Source organism: Centropristis striata, chromosome 6 (genome assembly GCF_030273125.1).
Source record: "Centropristis striata isolate RG_2023a ecotype Rhode Island chromosome 6, C.striata_1.0, whole genome shotgun sequence".
Classification (NCBI taxonomy): Eukaryota; Metazoa; Chordata; class Actinopteri; order Perciformes; family Serranidae; genus Centropristis; species Centropristis striata.
This window is the reverse complement of record NC_081522.1, coordinates 10,916,306-10,937,090: the sequence shown is the minus strand read 5'-3', so window position 1 is coordinate 10,937,090 and position 20,785 is coordinate 10,916,306. Positions and strand designations below refer to the sequence as shown.

Sequence of the window (20,785 nt, the reverse complement as noted above, 5' to 3'; positions counted from 1 at the left end):
GGCACACAAGGTCAGTGAAGGAGTGTAATGAATATCACGCACTATAACACCTTCTTACGCCAGTGGGGATAACAGTGCGTTTGTTTCAACTATGGCCAAGCAACAATGAAGCGTTAACATATGGCTGAAGGGGAAACAAAAGGCCCTTCTGTTGTTCTGTGTGCCTTAAGTACTTTACATACATGTTCCCATTAACAACATTACTAATTGTGGTGCAAGGCTGCCAACAGTTATATTATCTCCAGTGGTGGAAGAAGCACTGACATCTGCTGAGAATGTTGTAAAAATACTCTTACTTTACTTAACATACAGAAGTATTAGAAATAGAAAAATCTATTATAATATGTCACGTTATTAGCTTGCTAATACTGATGCATTAATGTGTAAGCAGCATTTTACTGTTGCAGCTGCTTAGAGTCATGCTACTTTTAACTAATTTATTTATTATTTGGTAGTTTAGTCCAGTGGTTCCCAACCTAAGGGTGGGGGCATATGACCCTTTTATTTAACGCTGTGAAACAGTTGCATGGCCCCAGTTTTGAACACACGACTGTTGTATTTAACTCATGAAACATATACAAAACAAAGTTCTGCTTTTAAAAATTTTTTTGGGGAGTTATATATATGATGTTTGTTTCTGTAAAATATTTGATCATTTTGGGCCTCAGACAGTTACAGTAAATACAGTGAGATATTTAGAGGGGGAACATATCTCAGGTGGACCTGCTAACAGCTTGTAGACATCTGCAACATGACAAAGAGCTTGCAACTAAACATTACTTTTTAAAGTTTTGTACACAGATTTCAGAGCAAATCAATTCGCTACACACAGCTCCCAACATGAGCCGGCAGCTATCCTAATGGTGCTAACGGCACTACAAACAGTCCTAAAATTGGCAACAGTGGGGGCAGAGCTAACAGCGTAACCTGAGGGGGAACAGTAAAGCTTCCACGACAATATGCCATGGGTCGTGAATGCGTTATTAGCAATAACCTCCGTGTGAGAGCAGTGCAGATAGACACACACGGGGACTGGCATGCATTAACATGCACAGATAACCGGAGGAGCAACCACAACAATTTGTTGTTATTTGTTGTCAACAAAGAACAGAAAAACACAGTTTAAACACACAGAGGGAGCGTGACTTCCTCCTCTGGTCAGTACGCCATTATTGCACGACACCTTACATAGTAAATAGTTGTCTACTGCTTTATTAATGTTCTGAATGTCGTGTACAGCAACTTTAAGGAGTCAGAAGCCACAAAGGTTGGGAACCACTGAGTTCATCTTAAATTAGGCATTGTATTTAAAAGTTACTGTTTTATTATCTCAGATCTGACTTTAATTATTAACAATGGCTGCTAAAAGGATGTAAGGGAGTAACTTAACTTTGTTACTACTGTTTTCTCACTAATGTAGGGCACCACATATCAGTTGTGCAGAGCAGTTCTTTGATATTCATTACCAGCGGAGAGATTTCCCTTTTATGTTAACACTCATGATGCAAATGTTTGAGAGTTACATTAACTTCAGAGGCTTTTTATTTGACTGAAATTATTTGCCAGTCACATGTTGTTGGGGTGATCCATTTGGGGGAATAAATCCATGAGTGATGCAGGTATGGAGATGAGTGATGGGCACATGAAGGACATGTTTGATGTAAATGCACAGAGAGTGTTGATATGGCTATACAAAGAGTGTGGGGAGTGGGAGACGAATGAAAGTGCAGCTTTGTCCCGGCTCCAGAGCCCCGTTTAGAATGAGCAATATGCCAAGAGCATGATTGATTAAATCATGGTCAGACATCTGTGAAGTCAGCACTAACACCACAGGGAATGATATACTCCCAGCAAGCTTACACCTTGCATTTCTAATAAACTGTGGACTTATGATGCTTATTTAAGCCTCTATATTTAGCATCCAATTAAAGTGTGGTTAAATCATTTATTACACATTTGAATTTGTAATCTATCCTGAAACAAACAAAACAAGTCTCAAGTGGAATTAGTTTACAGCTCAGAAGAGGGACACACAGGAGCTTGCTAAAGAGCCGCGACATTTGAAGCTTCCATTATTCAAATCTTTTTTTGAACTTCCTAGTTGTCTATTGTTCACACGTTGTAAGCTGCCAGTCATTCTGCTTTGACTGAAAGAAATTAAATGAACCTCGGGTTAATCTAAAAATATCACAATGTACTCAATCACCGTTAAATCGAGGTGAATCCTGCTGGTCAGGAGCCGGACCGAGCAGCCCGCTGTTGCTGCTTGCTGTTTAGTCTATTAGTGGATTTCACAACCCATTTAAAGAGGTTTCCAGGTGAACACAAAAGCTGGGAAAGCCAGATGTAATGTGCACAGCAAATTACAGAGAAAATTGTACTCCTCTGTGGCTCTATGGGTTTCACACTAATCCTGAACAATGGAGATAGTTTTGATGTTCACAAAGGCGACATTGTTGCTGAAAGAATATTTTCATGCTTGTTTGTAACTCCATGCAGCGCTGTGTTGACTCTAGGAAAAGGCCACAGGATGCTTTGGGGCAAGAGACTAAAACGAGGCAGACAAAGCAAGAGACAAATATCTTTCACTAGTTGCTGACGTAGTGTCGCTCTAAAGGCTACGTTTTTTTGAATAATAAATACAGGAGCTTATTAGTTCCAGGAAGACAGTTGTTATCACGCTCAGAAACACAAGAGAACCTGCAAGTGTGCCCACATGTGCAGCTTCCTCCTGCAGCTGTGCAGTCCAGATAAGAAAACAGTTACCATCTGCATTGTAATAGAGCTCTAGTTTGAAATCATGTGTCAAATTGATGAAACACTTGTGAATGAGGAATAATTGGTGTGACGAGTAAATCAGAATTTGTTCACCCTCCCCTGCCATTTTGTTTTAAGGTGTGTGTCATATTATGTATCTCCAAATTGTCTCCAATTTGTCACAGAATCAAAGTGAGGTTAAAACGACCTAATTGGACTGCAGAGGAAATCGAGTGTGTCGCATCTGCCTAGGGCCGGACTAAACGCAGGATTTCACTCGTCGCTCTGTGGTGTTACATGTTGGCATAAATAACCACAACCCGCCATCCATGGCCGGAAAAATGAGCAGCTACAGTGCAGTTTGAGTGGTTTGTTTCGCAGGACACAGCCACTGTACTCATTTGTTAGTCTTAAACTGTTCCACAAAAATTGGTCCAATTCCTAAACAGAATGCAAAACTAATTATTTTGGGAGATAGGGAGATGCGAATGAGAGCGTGCGTCCTTATAGATGACTGGAAATATTTTGGCTTCGAGTGTGTAAGGTGGCTGGCAAGGAAAAAATGTTTATTTTTAGCAGCGTGTTTATGTAAGTGACTAACATGTTGTGGAATAATGAGGAGGCTCTCTGGGCCCTCGGTGGAGATACAGAGACGGGACTCTCAGAGCAGCAGAGGGTGATTGAAGGAAGTTAATGAGCAGGAGAGAAAAAAAACACACAGGAGTAGAAAGGACTGGGATAAAAAAAGCATGACAATACAAAGGAAATCGGCAGTTACCAATGGGAGGTCTCTGTAAGGCAGGAGTGAAAAGACAAACAAATAGAGATGAAATGCTGGAGGAGAATGTCATTGGGATGGGGGAGATAATTATCATGGTCAGGGGAAAAAAAGACCACTGGCATGAGAAAACACTGTTTTTATTTGATTCTCTGAAATTTTACCTTTTGAAAGCAGAAAAAAAGGATAGGAGTACCAGTGAGCATCTCACTGCTGTGATTTATGAGCTCATTACTGCCTTACAGCTAACATCCAAATTGCTTTATCTCTTTACTCATCTCACCATTACAGGCATTTTTTCCACATTTGGTTTCATAGTCAGCTCTCATTTTTATTTCTGTAACAGTGTCGAGCTCTGGTGCTATTTCAGGTGCAGGTCTGTGGCACAATGCACTTAAGTGCAGTGACTCACCGAAAACACTACAAAATAAAACTACTCTCCTCTACCTACCGGAATCATCTCCTGTTTTTCTTCGACAGCACGTCCTTTCATTTGCACCCCATCATTCTCTCTCTCTCTCTCACACACACACACACACACACACACACACACACACCGACCACTCATACATTATCTGGTACCTCTTCTCAGGAGGGGGCTCCTGATTGGCTGGTGGTGCTGCCTGCGCTGTTTCCTGCAGGTCAGGGATATTGGCAAAGTCATCTTGCTCGGCCACACCAATGGCCAAAGCCAGGACCACCAGCTTCCCTTCACTGGCTCCCCATAAAAAACAAATACGATAAAGAGATAGAAACAGAGATAGAACGAGAGGCGAGAAAAGATGCGAAGGATAGGGAAATCGGACATAAAGAAGGTGTGGTGCAGGGGGGAGAGAAGAAAAGAGAGGTCATTTCAGGTGTGGACAGAAAGCACAGGGGCGGCGGGACAATAAGAGATCATATGAGAGTAAACAGAGGAGGCAGTAACAGAGAAAAGTGGCATAAAGGGAAATCTGCAACGCCACAAAACACCCCAGCAGTAAGCACGTTGTCCAGGGAAGGATATTAGGAGGAAACCTTAAACTGAAAGGCCAAATTAATAATTATTTTAATGAAGTGGTGCTGACAACAGGTGCCGGCTGTGTTCACATCGTACAGACAACAAATAATTAAAGGAACTGCTGGTGATTAGTTAATGATTGTTTATGGATGTGATATTCAGCAGCCTGGTATGTACGCTCACACACCACCCAATCACAGCCATTTATCTGGTTATTCAACCTGCCTTCTGCTTTCCCTCCACACTCACCTTTCCCATCGAACATGCCTGTCGACTTTCTCCAGAGTTAAGATTTAATTAAGCCTCATTAAGAAGATCTGGACTAATTGTTTCTATTTGAGTGACACAGTATCTTGAGGTGCTCAGTGTATGTCACCGTTTTCTGGGTCACTGCTCTCCCACTCTCCGTGTTGCACTCTTCTCATTTCATCTTCTCTATTATGCTACACTTGCTCTCCAAATCCCCTTTCCCCCCTCATCGCTATCCTCTACTCTTAATTCTCTGCCTCCTTCCCTGCTTCCTGTCACCCACACCCACACTTCTATAGCTTATAAGCCTCTGACTGCGTTACAATACCTCCGCTAAGAAAATACAGTGCTGCCAAGCTGTGGAGAGATATCACCATAAACTTCACATAATTTTTCTTACATACAGTCAAAAGCTTTTCTTGCAGCACAATAAAGCCTTGTATAATAATCTCCCGGTTATACGTCTATAACAGTGATTCCCCCCCCCCCACCTTACCCACTACTTTCCGATAAACTTAAGCACCACTTCACCAACATCAGCCACCATGAATGTATTTCAAGCTTTTATCCATTACTTCTATTAAACTACTTAAGCAATTTAACCATTCATTTTACCTAACTGTTTCAACTGTTTATCCATGAGCTACTTTTATAATAATAGCTTGTTTCTATAGCACCTGTTAAAAACAACAGCTTACAAAGTGCTTTGACAGACAGCAGTTAATTACAAAAGAGAATGATGCCATGAGGCCAGCAGAGGAGAGATAAGGCGTAAAAAAAACAGTTCTTACATAAAAATGATAAAAGACAGCATAGGATCAATTACAAGACAATCTCAGATAAATGGAAGAGTAATTAAGTAATAAGAACTGTATTAAAATGTAGAAGGATGACTAGAGTGTAGAATCAAATAGAATAAAAAATAATACTATAGGAAACATTACATAAAAGCAGGTCAATAAAAGCTAGTTTTAAGAAGTGATTTAAAAGAAGTTACTGATTCTGCTGATTTCTACTCGGGCAGCTCGTTCTAAAGGAGGATCAAAGGACGCGGGTATTAATAATTCTGATAAATAGTGAGGAGCCAGACCTAAACCAGCTTTAAAAGTGATCAGTAAAATCTTAAAATTAATCCTAAAATGAACAGGAAGCCAGTGCAAAGATGATTTATGATTTAATCGTACTGATGAGATTTCGTCTGTTAAAACTATTAAAAAGCCTAGCTGCTGCCTTCTGAGGCAAGAAAGGGATTTCTGGGAGATGCAGGACAAGAGGGAGTTGCAGTAATCTAGACAGGAGAATATGAGTGTGTGCATGACTTTTTCCAGGGTAACAGTATGGGTTTGATTTTGGAGATGGAGCTCAAATGGACACATAAACACAGGACTTTTCTGATGTGTGAGTCAAAATAGTTACTGAATATTTACACAATTTTCCCACTACTTTTAGATAGGTATTTTTCTGTTTATCCATTACTCTTAGCTAACAATGACTAGCTGGTTTAGGCTTTGCCATTTTTTCACAATAAAACCTATATACAGGTACTTGTCCTTCATTTTTTTTTTCCCTGGCAATTTCATCTCTTGTTATGTCACTATTTTCTACTTCTTTCACACATCATGTTATTTATGTCATGTGATCGCCTCTAATTGGCTGTCACTCTATAGATAAGGTCACACCTGTGATATCTGTTTGTCTAAAGCACTAATGAAAAAAAGTGAATGAAACATGTTGGCTTTTTTATGATATGGCCATAATAATAATAATTATAATAATAATAATAATTATTATTATATTAATATTTGTTCTTTATTTGATCGTTTTTCTTATACACGGTCACCCATAAAGTTGAAATAATTTTGTTTTCAGACACAATCCTCTGGTAATTGGAAGAGTTTGGAAGAGAGAAGATATACACTTTATCTGTCAAGAATAAATCCCATTGATACAATCATTTCATGGAAAGAGGTAAAAAAATATATATATTGTATTGCAACTTTATGGGCAACCGTGTCTTTTGGAGTGCCTGGATTGCCTTCCTCTTTATTCACTTTAGCTTTTTAAACAATTTTTCCATTACTGTTTACCAAATTTCCCATACCTGCCAACTTTCCTGTTTTTCCTGGGTTTTTTCTCTATCTCCCAGTGCACTCACATTTGGTGTTTCTCCAGAGAAATTGCCATAACTGACATGGCCCTCAAACTTTAGTATGAATAATCATACATGGATCGATAAGAGTTGTTTGTCTGACGTCATCCAAGTTGCCAGATCATCTATGAAACACATCTGCACACTGCATACAATGTCAATATCTTTCACTGCAACCTGGCAATCCACAGCACGAGCCAAGGGTGCAGGTGCCTTAACTTAGCTGATGTCAAACTGTTAGGACAGGACATCATTCTAAGAAAGTCTAAATATACCTGCAAATTTAAGCAGAGTGAGACTGAACAGTTTCCATTCGCCTTGTGCACAGTGCATTTTATAGGGCACGGTTGAAAGAATGACGTGAGCCGACATATCAGCTCCCAGAGGTGAAAGCGTGCCGCTGAGGGACAGAAGGGTACGCCGGCAATTTCAACATTCATCACCAAGGGACGGACAGAGGCAGAAAACGCCTTCTTGGTGGAACTTAAGATGGCTATGCTGATTGGATTTTAATTTTGCCAAGACTTCAAGTATGCATGTGTGGCAGGCATGTTCCCTGAATCTGAAATAGACAGAAAAAAAGGAAAAAAAAACCTACTCTCTCTGAGTTAATTTGATCTGTCTAATGTAACTTTTCACACAGATTGTGTGGTTGCCTGTTATGTCTGGTATGTATTATCTGAACTTTTATACATTATTTTTAGCTTATTTTTTCAACTGTTCATTCAAGTCTTGAACCATCTGTTTCAGCTTCTCTAAACTCATTTTTACACTCTGCAACAGGTTAATGTGCTACAGCTGACTGCTTATTTAGATTTTTTTTTATCAGATGATATTAATTAATATCTTAATTAATTTATTGCGCTACTCCACAATATCTCCCATAACCCCTGGCTACTGCAGCTGGACACATACCCCTGGCTGAGACTCACTGCTCTGTGATATATTTAACGTCATGGTGCTCGTATTGATATCTTATAGGTTATTGGTTAATGAGCATTGGATGCCTCTTCTCCCATCACCTTTAAAGGACAAGCATTTACACTCAAGAATATTGGTAAAACACTTCAATTAATGCGGCAAACGTTAAGGAAGCACAGAGGCGAGAGAGGGAACAGACATTAATGACATGAGGATAAGTTATTGATTTGAAGCCAAAAAGCATGAAGACCAATCACCCAAGATATCCATTTGGTCAAATGGCTCCAAAGGCTAGATATCTGTGTCAATCACATCAACACATTCATTGAGCAATGATTCACACAGATCGGGAATCTGGCCAAGATTGAAATTAACCGGCTTGAACAATGGGTCATGTCTATGACTGGACCGCTCCGTCATCAATCACAGGAGGTGTTGCTGTTGCAAAGAAGGAAATAAATCATAAAATATGACCTCAATCTCACATTTACAATGATGAGTCCACTAGTTTAGTTTAGTATTATGGGCGATATTTTCAATGACCTTGGCGCTCAGTTAGCCGGTGACATTAGCTCAGCTGTGTCATACTCAAACGCCAGGAGCAGCAAATAAAAAAAGAAAAACGGACGTGAAGAGCTACTGTAAAATGGATTCAGTGCAAAGGGACATTAAACACATGTTGTACCTTGGCAGTGTCCTTCCTCATCACCTCATCACCCCTCTCTCCCTCATGTGCCCTCCCTCTGCTTCTGGCCTGGAGTAACAATATGTTGTAGAAGAAATGGTGCTGCTGACATAAGATCAATGCTTCAGGGTTAACACAAATCTACACACAGCTGCTTAACCCCTGTTCTTTTACTGATGCACAGTGACACGTGGACGGCGTGATGTACACACACGTCAGCGGCAGCACAACCAGCAGACTCAGATTCACCATTAGCATAAAAGTTACAGTGCTACTGGAAAAAAGAGGTGCCATTTTAGCAGCAAATACTCATGAAATATGGATTAGCCCTACTGGTGTGTCTCCTAAGCAGGATATTTAACAGTCATTCCAAAGGATGGCTCAAAAATAACATCATGTAATTGAGTGGGATGGCGTGAATATAAAATGTGACTTTTTATGACACCATCTCATGAATATTATGAACTAGAACCACCAGCTCTGTCCTGTAAAGACAATTGCAGCAGGCAGGCTGAATGCCATCCAAACAGATGTTACTGTTTAGCAGAGCATAAAGTGTAAACACTGAACAATTTTTCACCGAACGGGTTAGAAATAGCTCACAATATGTCGCAACTTCCTTGCCATTTTCCATGCACACGATGTGATTCAGTCTAAAATGAGGAAAAATGCATGTTTTTTCAGACGGATGCTCAATAAGAAGCTGTGTAATTCATTCGCACTGATCACTGATATAGCACTGTGCATTCATGGAAACGAATGTTAAAAAACTATAATTGTTCACAATGTATTCATTCATTAAACATTCGGGTTCAGATGAGATTTAAAAGGATTATAAATCATATAGAGTAACGATATGTACTCCCCCTGAAGACTAAGATCTAATAAACATAATGTATTATTGTTAATATCAGCGCGTGATCGATGACGTCCTGATAAAATGAGATGTTGATCCATCTCTCACACAACCACGGGGCTCAGAGCAGAAAGACAACAGCTAATTTACATTTATAACTCTACTTATTAACGTTTATAATAGATTCTTCAAATTAAGCCAACCTCTGGCCTCCTCATCTACGTTCATCTTCATCATCCTACATTAACACGATTAGCTGTAACATGGACTAAATTGCCTCTGTAACTGTATATACAATATCTCCTCGCCAGTGAAAGCAATGATGAAACTTTGTGCAAGAAAACGCTGCACATGCTTCCAAACACACAATCTTGTATAGCAGTGAACCACAAAAACTCACACCTACATAACAGACATTCATACATATATGCACACGGGCACACTGTGTGTGTTTTGACAGATAAAAGTAATATCCTTCCCTGGATATCAGATGCAAACTGGAAATAAATACCCCCAAATAAGAGACACAAACAAAGATAAAAAGGTTAGTTAGCACTTAAACACAGATACATTATATTTCATTCTAAGACAAAAACTTTAAACAAGTGCATAAAATAACTTGCATAGCATTAGCATGTACTGTGAGACACACAGAGAGAGGCCTAAGCAGGTGACACTACAAAGACTCCAAACAGATATGAAGAAGGAGTTGTAGGGACTCACAGGAAGGACTTGGCGTCCATGCCACGATTCCGCATCTGGTCCATCATGTAATCCCAGCTGCCAGGATTGCCACGTGTTCGCCCTCCTGCACCACCTCCCCTACAGCGAGAGGCCCCTGCTCCTGAAGGGCTGCCCCGTGCACCCCTGGGACCGCCTCGTGTACCTGCACCCCCACCCTCACCTCCACTGCTGCTGCCACCTCCCTCTCCTCTCCCAGCACCCCCGCCTCCCCCAGGCTTTTCAGGTACAGTGTGTAATTGTCCCAAACTCTGGGATGTGGTGGGGGGATGGCCGAGACCAGAGCCGGGCGGGTGGATGAGAGGCTGCTGAAGACTCTGCTGCCGCAACAGCGTCCGCGGCCGGGTGGGGATGTGCTCCAAAGTGGACGCATACGATAAGACTGGATCCCCAAAGCTGGGAGGGCAGAGGAGCAGGGAGGAAAGAGAGCGCGAAGACGGCCACGGCCGGCAGAGGACAGGATGATGAGAAGGGAGGAAGGAGTCAGATGGCACGGAAGAGGAAGAAGATGATGGAGAAGAGGAGCCGTGGCAGCAGGAGGTGAGTTGGTCAGAAGTGGTGAGGTCAGAAGATGAGACGTAGAAAAGAGGAAAAGAATCATCAGAGATGAGACAAGGGGGCACAGGGCAGTAGGGAGACACAGTCAGGTTGACATCAGAATAGACACAGGAAAGTTCATCCAAACAGGAAGTTGATGATCGTGAAGGGGAAGAGGAGGAGGAGGAGGAAGTAAGAGGAAGAGTGACATTTGATGATAAAGTGGATGCAGAGGGAGGAGCGTTGGGAGGTGGAGACAGGAGAAGGAGGAGAGAGAAAGAGAGTATCGTGAGGCAGCAGCAGTAACAGCAGTAGCAGAAATAGCAGTAGAAGGTGCAGCCTGAGTGGTCGCTGTGTGCCGTGTACTGCTCATGAGGCTGCGCCGGGCAGCAGTGTGCAGACTGCGACCTTTCCCCGAGTGTCTGCGTCAGGTGTGTGTGCACGTTCCGTGTCTGCGCGGTCTGAGCGTGCAGTTTGCGTGGGGGTGTGTTTCGCGTGTGCAGTGGTCGGATGTGCACTGTCCTCACGGGCGTGGATCGGTTTTGCGCCACGTGACCGTGCCGAGGCGTGTGGGTTGTGGTTTTGCAGGTTCCAGGCCTTCTCAATGAGGGTTTTTTGGTCTGATGAGAGATCCCCATGTCCTCTACTCGTCAGTCAACTTTTTCCATCTCTGATAGCCTCTCTTCCTGTCTCTAAGTCTTTTTCGTCTTTTAAATACATGCTGCGCCTCTAGAGACATCCCAACAGCCAACCAAGTCCTACAGTACGGCTCCCTCCCTCTCTCATTTTCCACTCCTCCCCTTTATTAATGCTGTTTTATTGGCTCATTGCCTTTCTTTCAAATATTTTAGTAACCACATCAACATGAAGGTGTGACACATGTAATTTAGATGTCTTCACTTCCTTACACATGCATAACACCTGTTTTGTGAGCGCTACAGTATCCTGTATCATCTTTTTTTATATCATTTTCTACTCACCAAATATATCCTCCTCTCTCTCAGATCGCTGTGTAACCCAGACTACAAGAATTAGGTCATGAAAGAGCTATTCACATCAGTTTACTCCGCTCTGCATTACTTCACCTAACATAATTTTGCACAAGGCTTTTAGTGTCCATCATATTTAACCGTCACAAATAAAAGGATAAAAAGGGTAATGGAAGGTTTTGCAGAAATAAAACTGTTTGTGGGCAAAACAGAAGAAAAGGAGAATAAGAGGAGTGGCTTTACACAGCGACAGAAAGATGGAGAGAGCGATGGGAACGATAAGAGCAGAGGGTGACGATGGAGGAGAGACAGAAAATGGGGTGCGAGACACAAACACAAGAGACACAGACACTTATAGCAGCCTGAAAATAGAATCCAATTATAGACAGGGGGCAAAAAGAAAGATGAGAAGAGAAGAGATGGAGGGAATGAGGAGTGAGGTAGTGATGAGCGTAAATGTGTTGTGGAGGGAGAAAATCACACAAGGTGCCAGAGGAAGGTGCAAAAAATCAGGAAGAACTGAAAATTAACAGGCTCATTTACAACACGCTGAATATAGCTTACGTCATACGTCATGTGTGGGACACATGCAGGCAGTGGAGAACATGCAGCTCACATTCCAGCCTAAATCTTAATTAAAAAGGTGGCATGGCATTATTTCAGTCAGTGTGTGAAAATGAGACTATTTCTGTGTTGCATTTCTGAAAGTACACTTGCAGGCAGAGCAGTTCCTCACATAAATAAATTACACCCTCCTGCAGATTCACACACGAGGCTACATTATGCAGCTGGGCCGACTGTGTCAGCTGAGGGTTTACAGCTCAAACTATTGTTATCTTCTCGTGATGACGAGAGTTCACATTTCCCCCGTGCTCACACCCTGATCTGTGCCCATATGTTCACCTTGACACCTGAGCTGCATGTCCCTCCCTGCTGAACTTGACCTGACTCTCCTTGTTTCTATTCAGAACGGATTCATTCATCTAATCATAGGTGCTGCTGAGGTAGAAACCTAGCAAAAGCGTTTCGAAACCCCTTAAACTGAAACTTCTGAAAACATTGCTAACCTGTTTTTAGTTTGAAAACTGAGAGAATGAACATAAAAATGTGACGCAGACACCCAGAATTGTTTCCTAATTGGGTCTCATAAGTCAGAACATCCTTTTGTTGAATTGCTTCCCACTCATTACGCAAACCCTTTGCCGGAAGAAAAGAAACATCAGTTTTGACTACCAGTGGTTTAAAGGGGACCTATTATGCTTATTTGCAGGTTTTTATGCTCCATTTTACCGCCTGTCTCTTTAAGCCATGTCTGCTCTTAATGGTTAGGATTTCAGGGTCTTCACATCAGTGCTCTTGTCATCTCTGTACCACGGTGATTGCAGCCATGGCAGACTGAGGAATGACCGTAATGGAGTACAGCAGTGCTTTAAATCACTAATTAAAAAACTTTTAAACCAAAAACTACATTATTTAACATGTTCAGCATTACTGTGATTAAAAAAAAATGGCAAACAAGATTACAGATATCCCTGATGTTAGCATGTAGCTACATGTATCATTGTTGTAAACACTGCAGTAATCTGCCTGGATCAGACAACCACATATAGAAAGCCTGCATGAACTGACATCAGGTCATGTCAAGGATTGAAAAAACTAAAAGTAAATAAGGAAAAGCATGATAGGTCCCCTTAAATTCAACTTGTATAACGCCGTTGCTGAACTTGTTATCTTTGCTATTAACTGTTATGCAGTTTGTTCTGCATTGTTCTACTGGCGACATGCACAGAAAGCTATTATTTGAGCGATTTGCAACAATTTGCCTGTCCAGCAGTGTTATCATCCCTACACTGTGTTTACACCAGCATGCGCATTCCCAGTGTACATGATCTGTTTGTGATATGCGTTTTCAGGCGTGTTAGTATAAACAGAGATTATTTCAAAAACGCTTGTTAGCGAGGAGGCAGTTTTTTGATCGAAAAGCCATTTTAAAACGAAAGTGTGGACATAATATAACAATTGCATTGTAATAATGTGTTCATTTTTCTTCACAATTGCTGTAATGTTTGTGCTTATTTTCTACCCGGTTCTGAACTCACTCGCTGGGTCTCAATCCTCCGGACTGCATGTGGCCCTGGACGGTCTGCCACCTCCCGGCCTTCACTCCCTCTGTCACCATGCTCTTCACGCTGTCACTGCGATAAGGACCCCCCCCATCATCCCCATGCCCAGTTGCTGCCCCCTTCTGACCCCCTGACACTGCCCCACTAAGAGAGAGAGAGAGACAGAGTGCGGAGGTCCCACGGCAGACAGAAGGTATAGAAGAGGGAGAATAACGACAGGCAAAGGAGAAAAAGACCAAAGAGCGTGAGAAAAACACACACGCGCACACACACACATATAGAAAAATAGATTGAGTAACCACACGGCTAAAGAGATGAGACAGATCAGTAGAGTGTGTGAGAGGGCAGGTCTAGTTTTCCAGGCCAAGTGAGAGGCAGGTGGATGAAAAGGTCTGTGTGGAGCCCAGTGAGGAGAAAGAGAGGGATGGGAGAGAGGAGAGCAGGGAGGTAGAGGAGGAGGAGGATTTACAAGGAGCCTGTGCAGGATGGAAAAACCAGCAAGAAGTCACTCACTTGGGCCTGGAGGACCAATACTACAGCTGCCAGCATTCACTAGTGGCAACAGTGTGTGGACGCTGGTTATTTAGGTCTCATTCCCTCATTCATTTAAGCATTTGGGGCTTGAGATGTGCTACTACACAAGGCAATTCAACGGTAGCAACTTAGAGCAACTGAAGGACGACTTGTGCTGAAGTGCCTCATAAGCAAATAATCGACTCATTTGGGAAGTCATCCAGAGTGACAGTTAAATACAAGTGCATTTGTTCCTGTAAAACACCAATTACACTCTATTTTTAGCCCTTAATGTATAATATTTCACTTTTTAAAGATCTGCTTGTCATATGATCACTACTTAGCATCAATAACAGTCAACAGGAAGTAGTGAAATACCTGCACCACACAGTAGGAAGGATCATAAGGGCAATCTAATCATATCGACCTCCTAAAAAGGTACAGAAATTAATCAGTGTTCATACTTGATAAGAGCACTTGCCTACACAGATTTGCTCTCAAAACTGGTTTAAAATGTCAAATCTACTCTGAAAGCAGGGATGATCAAAAATGAAGCACAGTAGTGCCCTCTGGTGACATGACTACATTTCATTAATATGCATGGTGCTCCTGCTCCAGGAGAGACAAAATATGAGGCACAGAAGACACAGTCGTCTGGGGTGTAAGCACGGGGGTTGGGGGGGTTGCTACACTCGCATCGTGTGCCTTTGAAGGTCACCTTTCACATTTAATTCTGACCAACTGACCTGACAGTGGATGTGGATAAGTCATCAATCACAACAACAGCATGGACGACACCGCAGAAACAACGGTCAACACAGGAGACGTGGGCCTCATTTATCGAGCACAAGGTGAACATTTTTACCTTTTATTGAACGTGGGAACATGTAAGTAAATGGTACCATGAATCACTTAGAGTATCTATAGATTTTAATCAGATATCAATCCTGTTTCTGACTGAACTTAGAAGTTATTCACAAAAGGAATACAGCCACAAAATCTGACAGTTTTTCATCTCATAGCTGTCAGATGGATCAAATAAAGTCTAAAATACTTGATGTGTAAATTTGAAAAATGGTTTCTGTCAATTCACTTTTTAAAGATTGTGTCTTGACTGCTGCTGACATCACATATATAACAAGTTCAATATTGAAAAATGATAGTATTGAACCTCCAATCCAATAAATCCTTTAACATGGAGATTGATTGTGCCGGGAAGGTAACCTGTTTGATAAATGAGGCCCAGTGTCATTATAGAGATTGAAAGCTGCTGATCTCGAGAGAATCTCAAACAGGAAATAATTCCCAGCTGTCTGATGGCTTTAGGAGGTTGCCCCCTGTCTCTCCTAGTTAAAAACATCTCCATAATGTTTGCTTATTTTAATTGAATGTCGGCATTTTCACAGGCTCGCACACTCCTGATAAAACGGCTCATTTTTACCGTTCCTGCGGTGAAAAGTTCATTTATTCTATTTTACCGCTGGAAAGACAGGACCTTCTGAAAAACAGCTTTATGAACAATAAATGACAACCTTGAGGGTTCTTAAAAAAATGAACTGCTCAAAAACAAGCACTAGGGTCTAACGCTGGTTCCCTGAGATCAGCAGCCATCATCTTGAGGCAGAGTTTCCAGACAGCAATCCATATATCCACCGTGTTCATAAGCACACTGCTGCCTCCTTTCTCCAGGCAATTTAACACACAGTCCTCAACAGCTAGGTCTATTAAAGATGACCAGTTATTAGACAGTTTATCAGACAGACGCCTGGTAGCAGGATGTCTAAGCTTAGAGCCCTCTCGGTGCCCGGAGGGAGATAGGTATGACCTTGCTACTGCTTTATTGGATTCAAGAGCCTAGTGAGTGAAAAAAATTACTTTTATTGCATCAAGTAAAAACACTGTTGCCTTATCCCCCAATGTGATTGACAGTGGACACAGTTCAAGTGCTACAATGTTAGTGCAGTACACATTAGATATTAGTTTGATGCCACAGATGGATGTAAACCACAGTGAACACTGGCACCACACTGCAACCTGGTTTAACGGTCAACCCTCCACAACAACAACAACAACAACAATATCAGTTCACACAGGCAAAAGACACAGAGAAGGTGGGTTAAAGTATACACATGTCTTTTGGAGAGGAAAAGCTATGAGGGTTGTCCGTCTCCATGGTTTCAGCCCCATGGGAAAGAGGTGAGAGGTTAGAGGTCAGGAGTTAGTGGGACCGGCAGGGCTGTAGGGAGTGGGGGGGCATCTGAACATGCGCCTCTGTGTTCATTAGAAGGTGACGGGATGTGAGGGGTAGCGGCAGAAATTAGCCCGGGGAGGTTACAGGGCTGTGCTGCTTTGACGCTGCAGTAATAGTGGAATGGCTGTTGCTGCGGATGCTGTAATGTGCGTGTATGACATTTCCTACACTCGCATTTTCCGAGCAGATTATGACTAATCATTAGTAACCATTTGTGCCCTCCAGTGTTCCAGCATTGGTTGGGTCGTTATTGTTGCCGTTATTACTATTGTTGATGGAAATCACATTATACAACTATAATAAGTGTAGAAATGTGTTTGTGTGTATATTGCAGCACTATGACATTTATAGAATGGGCTTTTTCCAAAAAAGGCCTTTGGCTAAATATCTTCGGTTACTCATGAGAAAGTTTTGTCCTCGGGAAAATAAAAATAATTGACATTATGACATTAGGTGGATTTTGTAAGATGTCAGTGGCCAATGGTGGTGAGTGGCATGGTGTAAGGAGGTGGGAGGAAAGGAATGCAAGGAAAGGAAGGGACTAAAGGAAAGGAAAGAGGGAAAAGGGAGAGTGGTGCTGCCCCTGCCTCGTTACAGCCCTGCTCAGGGGGAAGTCTCTTACCAACCTTGGACCAAGACTCACTTGAGTGTGAGGCGAGGATCTCCATATGGGGCATAAGGAGAAATGTTTAGTACGAACTCCTTGGGCGGATAGGAGCTCCACCTCTGCTGCACTGTGCTGCTGTCATTGTTATTCCAAAAGTCTCTGTCTAGATCACTGCGGCCAAAGAGAGAGACAGGTCAGAGCAACACAACTATGGACAGCCTGGGCACCAACCAACCACTCGCAACAGCCGCTCCTGCTCTGATGCGATGGCTTGGTTTGAGGAAGATGGTTGGTCTTACAGCTGCACTGAACGGGAGTTTGAAACAAAACAGGCCAAGATTAATGTCACTTTTTTCCACCTGAAGTTGACAAATCAGCATAGTGGTTTTGATTTAAAAATAAAAAAGGGGCAGCCTGGGGGGGAAAAGGCATTCACAAAAGCTTTTCATAAAGCAATGTGCTGTAGCAAAGACACAGAGAGATAGAGAAGGAGAAGCAGGAAAAGAGGAAGTCATAATCTGATGAATACATACAGCATGTGATTACATTCTGTTCATCTAGCACGGCACCACTGATGAAACACATTTGAGTAAACATTAAGAAGTCAGGCCACCCATCCTCGGCGTGAGCAGTGAGAACGCATGGGCGCATGAGACACAAGGCAGAGAGATAAATCGCAGACAGTCAAAGTAGAGGAGGAAAAGGTGAGCAGAATCACTGATGTCATACAAGTCACACAGCAGTGGTCAGAGCACAGGGACAGAGCAGGAGAGAAAAGGCAGTGCACAAAGAGAAAGGAGTTTGAAGCTGAAATGACCAACCGAGCACACCAATGCTGCTGGAGCCAGTGAGAAAGAAAATGCAAAAATTAAGAGACCGAGGGACTCAAGTCAGAATACATTCACAGAGTGCATCTCATAGTGCTCATAACTGTCCGCACAGAAAATAAAAAGTCAACACGAGACATTCAAAAATAGCTGAGACAGCAGCAGGCTATAGAAGAGAAGTGGTGATGAGCAGGTTAATAGAGGCATTTTGTGCAGTAAAGTATTGTACTTAGCATTACAAAGCTGACATTTTCTGCAACTGACCTATAGCCTTGTTTCATCGAGAACAGAAAATACCTTAATCTTAGTTTGAGCCCTGTAAGAAATGTTAAAGCAAAACCCTCCCAAACACTTCACAAAGAGTGCTCAAGCCCCCACCTCCCTCCCTCCCTCCCACCATTTACTTAAACCTGCTCCATTTTAAGCAATGCAGAGGCGTGGCTGAAGGCCTGCACTTAAGGGAGAACTATCTTACAACCCATAAGATAAGTGCAGGAGCAGGCTTGGCCAGCCAAAAGCTTCACAGGTAAGATAATGCAGATTTAATCTATACTGATTAAATCACTAACCTTTCATTTAATGTCTACCCGAACATGCTCTTGGAGAGATTGTGCTCTTCAAGATAAAAACAACAGGCCTCATTTGCTGCCTTCTTTGTGTGTTGTCCAACATGGGACTCGAAACTGAACAAGTTCATTCTCACCAGATTATTCTACCCCAACCAGTTACCAGGCACTTACTTGATGGCTTTCTTCTCCCCTCGCCCACGTGCCGAGTCTGGAGTGTCTGCTGTTTCCACTCCTGGCTTATTCCTCTTCCCCTTGAGCCAAGCGGAGGGAGGAGATGACAGAGAAGGCAGAGAAACAAAAAGGTTAGCTTAGATTTGTCCTTTGAAGCTCTGTTTTTGCTATACTAATTTCAAGTGTAAATGCCTCTCCCATTATCTCAGGAACACTGTGCCATCAGTCCTTTACCTGATGGTCTCCTGATTACACTCATCAAAGTCAAATCAAATCTGCTGTGGAGAGCCATTTCTGACTATGATTATCATTCGCACCACCCTGAAATTTACATGGCAATTGCCTCTTTAAAGGTAATCCACTGGGTACTGGAGAGAAGCCTCTAGAAAGACCTGCACCAGCCTGATTTCAAATAGCTAGAGCATGACCTGCTGTAGCCATGGAAATAATGGCAATTTAAAGGCTGAAAAAGTGAGGTCTGCTGGGCGCATTCTACTGGAAAAGCTCATTACAGTTAGAGGTGTTTCACACGTGTCACAATGCAAGTAATCTCTATTGACACTTTGCTACAAGTAGGACAGGAAGGGGATCAGTCTAAAGCTGCCCTGCCCCCCCAAATACCACGCAGGCTTCCCTGAAAGTGATGCTCTGATACACATCAAGGATAGGCGAGGATTCTCCGGCCCAGAAAATGAGCAGGAGGAAAACACCCAGAGCTGCTACCAGGCCTCGGCTTAGACAATTGGATCTTAAGTTGAAGGGCAATTTCCTGTGGTGGGGCTTGCTTGTTGGAGACTGAACATGGAGCTTGAGGCTGGAGGTTTCGGACTAGAATGCAACCTCCCCGCCTCCACTTTACTCTTGAGCCTTCGTGACAAGCCTCACCGGACCTCACTAGAGTTCTGCTACGCGGGCCCAACCCCAGCAACAACATGTCAGGTCTGTGTGTTTAGTCATGAAAAGTGGCATGCTCTGGTTTGCTTATTTCCAATTCTGAAATTTCCGGTCCTTGTTTGTGATTGGTTGAGCTCCAATGTCATTCAATAAATGCACACAAAAACCTACTAGGTTAGCCTACAGAGAGTTTGAGTGTCCTGCTACTTATACCCAGTGGTGGATGAAGTTTTCAGATCCCTTACTCAAGTAAAAGTACCAATGCCACACTGTGAAATTACTCCAAGTAAGATTGCATTCAAAGCTTACTGAAGTAAAAGTAAATTACTCCAAGTAAAAATTACTCCAAGTAAGATTGTATTCAAAGCTTACTGAAGTAAAAGTACAAAAATATCAGCATCAAAACATATTTAAAGTATCAAAAGTAAAAGTACTCATTATGCAGAATGGCCTCAATCAGATTATTTTACTTTTATGTAAGCAAATTATTTTACTTTTATGTAAGCAACATTTTACTGATGTCCAGGTAGGGCTAATTTTAATTACTTAATATAATATATATATATATATATATATATATATATATATATATATATACACATAATAATATATGTATGTATTATATACATAATAAATATAATATGATTTAATTGATAAACAGGTTTAATCATTTTTAATTGATCATGTTTTTCATGTTAAATCTTAAAAAAATTAAATATTGAAAAATAACAAAATCGTTCAGCTAAATGTTGTGGTGTCAAAAGTACAATATTTGCATCAATATATAGTGTATACTGTAGAAGTATAAAGCTACATAAATGGAAATACCCAAGTACAGTACAATAACCTTAAAATTATACTTTAGTACAATTTTGAGGTAGAACTTGAGTACTTGAGTAAATGTACTTAGTTACATTCCACTATATTATACTATATCCACAATATTATATTGCTATTATATTTAATAAAGTCAGCTTAGTGGTCAGCTTAGGCTGCATGTGTTTTGTGCTTATGGCCTAGTAAAGCCTGCTGTATTTTTTTTTTATGGCAATTGACAGTTTTTATTTTTAAGAAAACATTTACTGTCCATCCAAGAAACCACATTATTTTGTCTTTAATAAAAAAATGAAGCCTCAGTTTCTCAGGTTGGGTTTATGTCTTCAATTGG

At 41.7% G+C, this 20,785-nt stretch overlaps 1 protein-coding gene across 2 annotated transcripts in view; it reads right to left on the bottom strand.

Annotated features, from left to right (window-relative positions):
* syt7a (synaptotagmin VIIa) overlaps positions 1 to 20,785 on the bottom strand; it is a 91,858-nt gene that overhangs the window by 25,910 nt on the left and 45,163 nt on the right. The window contains exons 3-6 of one of the 2 annotated variants that reach the window (XM_059335809.1): positions 18,724 to 18,803; positions 17,193 to 17,327; positions 10,119 to 10,532; positions 4,118 to 4,249 (exon numbers count right to left, since the gene is read on the bottom strand). In XM_059335809.1, the coding sequence (XP_059191792.1) occupies positions 4,118 to 4,249; positions 10,119 to 10,532; positions 17,193 to 17,327; positions 18,724 to 18,803 (761 nt within the window). Of the gene's footprint in view, positions 1 to 4,117; positions 4,250 to 10,118; positions 10,533 to 13,761; positions 13,823 to 17,192; positions 17,328 to 18,723; positions 18,804 to 20,785 lie in introns of those variants that run through there. The other variant, XM_059335811.1, reaches the window with a different exon arrangement.